Raw genomic sequence first — 7,829 nt, 5'->3', positions numbered from 1 at the left:
ACACCGGCCGTGACCAAAAATCCAAACCATACATAAGGAACGTTAAAAAAGTCGATTGTGCACTTATAATAAAAATCACCAAGAGCGTAAATCTTTGGACATCTTTTTTTTTTTTTTGTTCAAGAAGGTAAAACAAGGACAAACGAAACCAAATAAGCGTAGCGTTTTGTTTACCGTTCGCTTCTGAAAGTACAAAAATACACCGAGATATGCATTTTGTTACGCTTAAAATTATTTTGGTTTTTGCAAATAATGTATTTTAGCTTAATGTATTTTTGCTTAGTAGACTAGAGGCAGTAGAGGGCACACTCAACGACAACAGACAATACTCTCGAAGCAGGCAGTGTTTTGTGTATCGCCGTCGTTTCAGTGCACCGGCTGACTGCTCCAGAAAGGGCAAGCAAGTTTGTTTTTTCTTCTACACGTCTTAACACCGACTTTGATTGCCCCCCGGAAGCTTCCAAGCACCTTTGTGACTTCCCTTTAGTAAATCAACTGAATATTGGAAACGTCGCAAGGGATTTAATACGGTGGCCAAAACTAGGGCACATAGGCGTCTTGTCATCCCGTCGAGTGCGACTTACCATTGACTCTGGAGATCGTATGCTCATTGAATGAATTTTCGCCTGAAAACTTGCAGCGATAAACGTCTCCACAGACACTGCCCGCAGCACAATGTGAAACAACTGTAAATACTGCTTTAGGCAGCGTTTGTACGTTTCAGTCCAGGGCCTACCTGTGAACGCGTCAGCATGCGAAACCGTTTTGCCATCGCTTTCCCTTCACGTTGAACGTAAGCATTAAATTTCAAGCTGCTTGTTTCGAAGTAGCTATGAACTCAAGCACACCTTTTTTACGCCGAGTGTCAGGCTTGAAGTCCGCTTCCGAAAGTTTTGCGATCCTGCCTCGTAGCCCTTTGCGCGTCTGCAGAAAGCAGCGGTTTCCACAGATTCAGTCGCTGTAGTTAGTTTGTAATGTTTGTTATTATACCTGATTTTCGTGTTTCTGTGTTCGATTGACTGGTGTTTGTGTCCCTCTTTTGCATTCTTACAAATTCAAGGTAGGGGTATCGCTTGCGGTGTTCAAGCCTCGAACGCTTTTGCGCACTCGCTCGGTTCGCAGCGTCCTACGGAGCAACGTTGCTACGAAGTGAATTGTTGGAACTACTGCGAATGGCAGCGCCCTTGTGGGTTTGTTGCTGCCAGAAACACAGGAACGACCTCCTTGAGAAGAAAATCGCCGTTATTTTGATTATAGCTAGGAAAAAAATACTCGATTCTGACGGTGAGTCGCTTTGAAATAGTGGATAGTGAATCATGTCAAATGCCTGGAGTAGTAGCGGGTGTTGCTCAGTACATTTAGCCAACCAGGATAGTTGGCGAACGTGCCAGTTCCCGTGTTACGCCAGCCAGAATTTGGCGCAAAACCAACTCAATCACACCTCGAACATAACTAGGTACACGACTTGGGAAACGTAAGTTAATGTTTATGCTTGAAATGGTAATGCTCAATACGGCTTTGCTTAGGGCTCCACCTGCATACTTTGTGGAAACTTCTTCAGGTCGTTCCCGGGTGCTAACTTGACTGGTGATTAGCGGAGACATTGATTGATTGATTGATTGATTGATTGTAGGGTTTAACGCGCCGACGCAATGCAGGCAATGAGGCACAACGTAGTGGAGGGGCTCCGGATTAATTTTGACCACCTGGGGACCTTTTAGCGTGCGCCGAAATCTCGTACACATGGGCGTTTTCGCTTTTCGCCTCCATCAGAAAAGCGGCTGCCGCAGCCGGGAATCGAACCCGTGAACTCGCTCTCAGCAGCGTAACGCCTTAGCCACTGAGCCACCGCGGCGGGTGCGGAGACATTGTGTTTTATTACGCACATTCGGATGCAGCAACAGCTGTTGAAGATGCCCCTGCCTTTTATGTGTTGTGTACTTGAGCTTGTTTTATTTTGTTTTGCTCAACAAAACTCGATTCATTGCGAGGAATGCGCTAGCAATCAGCGATCCAGCTTAACACGGTTCAAATTGACAAAACATGTTATTTTGTTACAGTGTCGACAAAACACAAGTTTGGTTCATTCAAAAGATTGCCTCATAACAATCATACTGACACCACTTTGAACGTAAACTTCGCTCAGATAAGCTATATAATTAGGAAAAAAGGGAATGGCCATGCCACCCACTAGCTCATTTCCCGCAACAGAACCTATGATGTCATATGGGCCAGCTCTCCGATTGGCTGAGGCCGGCAAACGCAAATCAGGCAGGGTGTGTAAGCTTTTCGAACATGCTATTTGGGCTAAAATTTAGGGTGCATTCATTTTATAGCAGTTAGAATAGTGGGGTAAACAGTGGCAGTTACGAAAGTACATGTGAACATACAAGTACCAATGCGTACTGCAATTGATACTGCACGCTCTATGCTTGTTTTTAGCTGCACAGCGTTGCAACGCTTTGGAGTTGTCTCAGACGACCCTGGCCAATTGGCGTAAGTGACAGTGTCTTACGTGGCCGTATTTGCCGATTGAACACCATGTTTCACGAAACGATTATTTTCTACCTGAACAAAAACAAGCCAGGTACAAATATTGCCAAAAAAAAAAAAAACAAAGCCAGAAAACTGCCCGCCACGCTATGGTGGCACCATCTAGGTTGTCTAACGGTAAACAAGGCTCCACAGCGGCTGGAAGACCTTTCTTGTGATGTCATTGCAGGTGCCATCAAAACACACGATTTGGTGGGAGAAAAAATTTTAACTTACATTGGTTAATGTCTCAGTGAATAAAGCATAGTTTGCTTCCGGACAAGCCCTGGGGGCACTATGAAACATGAATTCTTTCAAATAAAACACACTTGTTTTTCTCTGCACGGCCCCTTTAAGTGGAATGAGAAATTGAAGAAAATGTGCAGCTTTTCTTAATAAAGGGAAATGTATTTTTATTGGGTGCAACACCACGTTGGCATGTGCTTGCAGAATGTTTTTTTTACCTTAAGTGAGCGTTGAAGTGAGCTTTCTTTGAGGGAAATTCAACCATCATTAGCTGATCTTGCTCTAGTCATCCGGTCATGTAAATATGTGCGTGCCGATTTCTGTAAGTGATGTGGAAATCCTTCATTTTCGTAGTCTTTTTTTTTTTTGGTAACGTAAACCTTTGAACAGCCACCGGCCATTTGACCTCTTGCAAGACAGCAATTGTGGTGTTCCGTCTGCCGACATTGTTGGACTTGCTTGCAGATGGGGTTTGCGTGCACATGGCGAAATCCTTATATGTCTCATTTAACGCGAAAAGGGATTGTGGGCATCGTCAGCGTCAATACGAATGGTACCACAAAGTCATAAGACCTCAGCGGCGGCAACTGTGCCATGGAGGAGAGCAGTAGTGCCCTGGCACTGTTACTCTGCTATCACTTGCACTGATTGCTGCTTGCCTTGCGGGTGTTTTTTTGTGGCTAATGATTGGTTAGTGGTTAGTAATAGGGATTAGTAAGGTGGATCAAGATGATTTAAGGTGGGATTAAGATTATTAGGGTTGATTGCGATAAATTAGGGTAGATTCAGGTAGAGATCAAAGCTGATTAAGATCGATTAAGTACAGTCAAATAGTGTGGCTGTTGTGTCGACGAGTGGACATGACCCGTCAGATTGTGCGCGGGGCTTCTGCTTTCAAATTTGGCAAGCAGACTTAGGTGCCTTGAGAAACTTGTTCCTCTCGGCTGTTGCGCAGGCATTCGAGAGCGGTGCCCATGGCGGACTACCAGGGACGGAAGCGGCGGCCCCGTACTGAACTGGGTCCGCCTCCGCGCTGGCTCAACTGCCCGCGCAAGGGCGCCCTCATTGTTGGTAAGGCACCCGCACGTCTTGGCACAGTGGCGTTGTCATCCAGTGGCTTGCCCTTTTTGTTCTGGGGCAGTTAGAATTTGTTCACTGCGCTCGAGAGATGGGGAGCACACCTATCAAGCTCGTTGTCATCACTGTTGCCAGTTGTTGGCAGTCCACTGTAAGGCAGTTGCCTCTCCAATGGGCTTGATTTTGATGAGAAACGGTGCGCAGGCGAAAACGGAGAAAGGACGTCGCAAAATCTGAGTGCTGTGTTTGTGAGCGCCGTGTATTAAAGTGCTCGTGTTTGTCGTGTACACGTTGTTTTCTGTTATTATGTGCAGAAGAACCATCTCGCTGAACTTCAAACCCTAGTTAGATACATCGGAAGAAACCATTCCTAGGGCATGGAATTCTGTACAGTTTCATTTGTTTGCATCCTTTTTTTCTCCCAACTGCTTATGTCATCCGTGTGTATCTGCTGTGTTACTCATTATCTCTTGGCTGTCCTTGAAGGGACATTAGAGTGTAATTAAAAGTTGGTCATGTCTATGTCAGTTGGCTAGTACATACCGCTCATAGCAGCAGCAGTGATATTATAACAAGGAACATGTCAAATCTGCGGAAATTAGTATTGGCACCCTGTACATGCTTCACACTTTACTTGTATAGTTGTCGCAAATTGTGAACGAGGAAACAGGCTTGGGAGGCGTTGTTCAAGCGCATTTATGGGGAAGAAAGAGATGGGGACGTGTAAGTGAAAAATAAATGCATCTGGCAACCTTTTCTATAGGCGTTTGTTAAAAGGCACAAACGTCAATTAATAAGCACTATATTACGCACATACTAATTTGTGATAGTACCCGATGATGCCTGGGTGTGTCAGTGCCTCAATTTGCCTAGTAACACGTATTTAGGAACACATAAAAACATGCAATTCGGCCGAAATTCACCCTCATTTTTGTGTGGCGTGGGACAAACCCTGAAACTACTCTTTAGATACTTGTACGGGCTACATATATTGCTAAAGACCACTTTGATATCTCAAGGGATGAGCTAGATACTAATCATGAATTTCCGAAAACACAGCTACCCCCTTTCCTCTAGGAGTGTAATTTACGAATATCCAGCATTAGTGCTCCCCTACTCCGTGGTAGAAATGTACTCTCGAAATTTGTAGTCCTTGGCAGCGTCAGGTTTGACTGGGCGTTGGTGAATTAGTCAGTCATCGGGCACTTCTCCTTATGTACCGTATTTACTCGCATAATGGTCGCACTCGCGTAATGATCGCACCTCTGAAGTTTGTTGTCAAAATCAAAGCGCTCATGGCTGCGTTATTGCCGCAGACTTGCCGATATTAGCGATATCAGCAAGCATGTGTTCAATATTGAGGAAGAAATTTCTCTCACTGAATGCACATAATGTACGTGCAAGACAAAGGAAAAAATGCGCTCAGCTTGCTGCGTCGGCTCCCATGTCTGTTTTGATGTCCCGCAATGTGACAGCGGCAGCCACTTACTGGTCGCCCTGTTGTCACTTCGAAGCAAACTCGTTCCGCCGCATTCCATAATTCATGAAAACACTGCATTTTGCATCACTTTGCAAAGCAGCTGGCGGCGGTGTGCAGAGTTTTTGTTATGCTTTTATTTATTATTTTTATCATGTTCATGAGACCTGTTGTAAAAATTTTGACCCGCAATTTGCTTGCCTTTTCTGTGCTCCAAAGTTTTTTGCGAAAAATTTGCCCCGCGTAATAAACAGACCCCTAAATTTACATAAAAATTTTAGGAAAGAAGTACGATCATTACGCGAGTAAATACGGTATATTATGCGTATATATTGCATGGCAGCCAGTGGCAAAGCTTAGGTAACCTTAGCGAAATTAGCGACAACATACCCATGCCACCTTAAACATCTTCAAATCTGGCTAACTGTCTGCCTACTTTCCACACATTGTTGTAGGTGGCAGCATCATGCAGGGAGTTGTTGGCTGTATACCGTATTTACTCGCGTAATAATCGCACCTTTTTTCCAAAAATATGATGCAAATTTAGGGGTGTGTTCATTACGCGAGGTAAATTTTTCGCAAAAAAAGTTTCAGAGCAGAAAACGCAAGTAAGTTGCAGGTCAGAATTTTTACAATAGGTCTCATGAACATAATAACCACAATAAATAAAAACATTACAAAAATTCCACAGACCACCGCCAGTCGTGTTGCAATGTGACGCAAAATGCACTGTTTTCGTGAATTATGGAACGCGCCTGAACGAGTTTGCTGCGAGGTGAGAACAGGTCGACCAATAAGTGGCTGCTGCTGTCACTGTGCGGGACATCAAAACAGATACGGTTGCCGCAGCAAGCTGAGCGCGTTTTTTCTTTGTCTTGTGAGAACATTATGTGCATTTAGTGAGAGTTTCTCCCTCATCAATATTGAACTCATGCTTGTCGATATCGCTAACATCGGCAAGTCTGTGGCAATAACGTAGCCATGTCCACTTTGAAAGAGAAGAGGTAAGCACGACCATCGTCAGCTAGACTTGGCAAACTTATGATGGCTGTGGCAAGTTCAGGGTGCAATCATTGCGCGGGAAATAAAAAATTTTTGGGCGACCAACTTCAGGGGTACAATCACTACGCGAGTGCGATCTTTATGCGAGTAAATACGGTAGGTAGGGTTGGATCAACTCGCTCTGTGCGCTTTGTGGGACGAACATTCATGTTGCAAAAAAATGGCCGGCAAACGGCCGGGTGAGAGAAAAATGCCAGCTTCACTTGTTTCCAAACTCGAAGGCATGCTTCGAGTAAGAGGCGCCAGCTTTTGGTTCAAGCAAAATGTTGTTCCGCCTTTAGTGTCGTGGAGCTGTGCTGGCAATGTAACGTGGTGGAAGAATGCAGAGAGGGGATGGGCTAAATAATGGCTGACAGGAAACTGAATTTAGGGGTGTGGCTAAGGAATGGCCTCGGATGTGATGCAAGATAAGGAGAGGTTTGATGCCTTGCCATTGGGTGTGCACAGTCTAATAAGAGTCCTGTTCAAATGGACACTACAGTGCAAAAATGAGTTGCGCTCTGTCTACAGGCTTTAGTGACGAAAATACGTGTGTACGGTCAAGCTGTGCTACGTCGAAAACGTGATAAATAATGAAATATACTCAGATAAATAATGAAATGTACTTGTTCTGTATGGCTGAAATTCAAGAAGAAGCAGTTCAAATGACCACTCAAGTGCTTTCAGCCTAAAATATAATCACTTGAGGCTCGAAAGGCATTGCATATTAGGGTACTTCCAAGTGCGAATGGCCCAATGATAATGCACTTGTGGCATTGGCATGAACGATTTGTTCATTTGACAAGAAACAAGAGAGGAAACTACAGCATAGCATCAGGTAGCGGTATTAAACTGAAACTCTGAAACTTTTCTATGAACAAGGGGACGGGTTGAAATTTAAATTGCTTTTAGTGTCTCTTTTTCATTATCACATTATTACATGCACGGGTGTCTGGATTCTTGGCGTGTTTGTTAGTAATGCATCCATTATAGAAATTTGAAAGATGCACATATTTGAAAGATATACAGTGTGCACATTGTCAATAATTATAAGCGTGTCTAGTGTCATATGGACACGAAATGATGCATTCATGATGATCAGTGCAAAAGACTCTCGGTTCTAAACGGACAAAGGAACTAAGAACGAAACAGCTGTATCTAGTTCATACCGCAATAATGCAAACAAACAGACCCTCTGTCAGCAATGTAGTAGTATACATCATCAGTGAGCTAGTCGTAAAAACGCTAAAAATGCCATTGGTGTCACCATAACAGCAGTGCTGAAAATTGTGTACTGCAAGGAATTGTAATACGATACTGTTTTTTAACGCAAAAGTGTTTTATACCGGGGTCCACCAAGATCTGATGTCATATCCGTCATGGAAATGACATCGCCAGAAAAACTTCGATTGATGCGGCGGCGCCAGGATTCGATCCACAAACTCTTCCGTCGCGA

The 7,829-nt window shown here is 44.1% G+C and overlaps 1 protein-coding gene across 1 annotated transcript in view; it reads left to right on the top strand.

The window, feature by feature from the left end:
• The first annotated feature begins 350 nt into the window (after window positions 1-350).
• Mrna-cap (RNA guanylyltransferase and 5'-phosphatase mRNA capping enzyme) overlaps window positions 351-7,829 on the top strand; it is a 62,232-nt gene continuing 54,753 nt past the window's right edge. Inside the window, exons 1-2 of the mRNA XM_077696099.1 lie at window positions 351-404; window positions 3,734-3,849. Coding sequence (XP_077552225.1) covers window positions 3,753-3,849 — 97 coding nt within the window. The 5' untranslated portion in view covers window positions 351-404; window positions 3,734-3,752. The remainder of the gene's footprint in view (window positions 405-3,733; window positions 3,850-7,829) is intronic.

The sequence above is a fragment of the Haemaphysalis longicornis genome, unplaced genomic scaffold (assembly GCF_048455015.1).
Source record: "Haemaphysalis longicornis isolate Haplotype H1 unplaced genomic scaffold, Haemaphysalis longicornis Haplotype H1 scaffold_18, whole genome shotgun sequence".
NCBI classification, from domain to species: Eukaryota; Metazoa; Arthropoda; class Arachnida; order Ixodida; family Ixodidae; genus Haemaphysalis; species Haemaphysalis longicornis.
The sequence above is the reverse complement of the archived record's forward strand: the minus strand, read 5'-3'. Positions and strand labels throughout refer to the sequence as shown.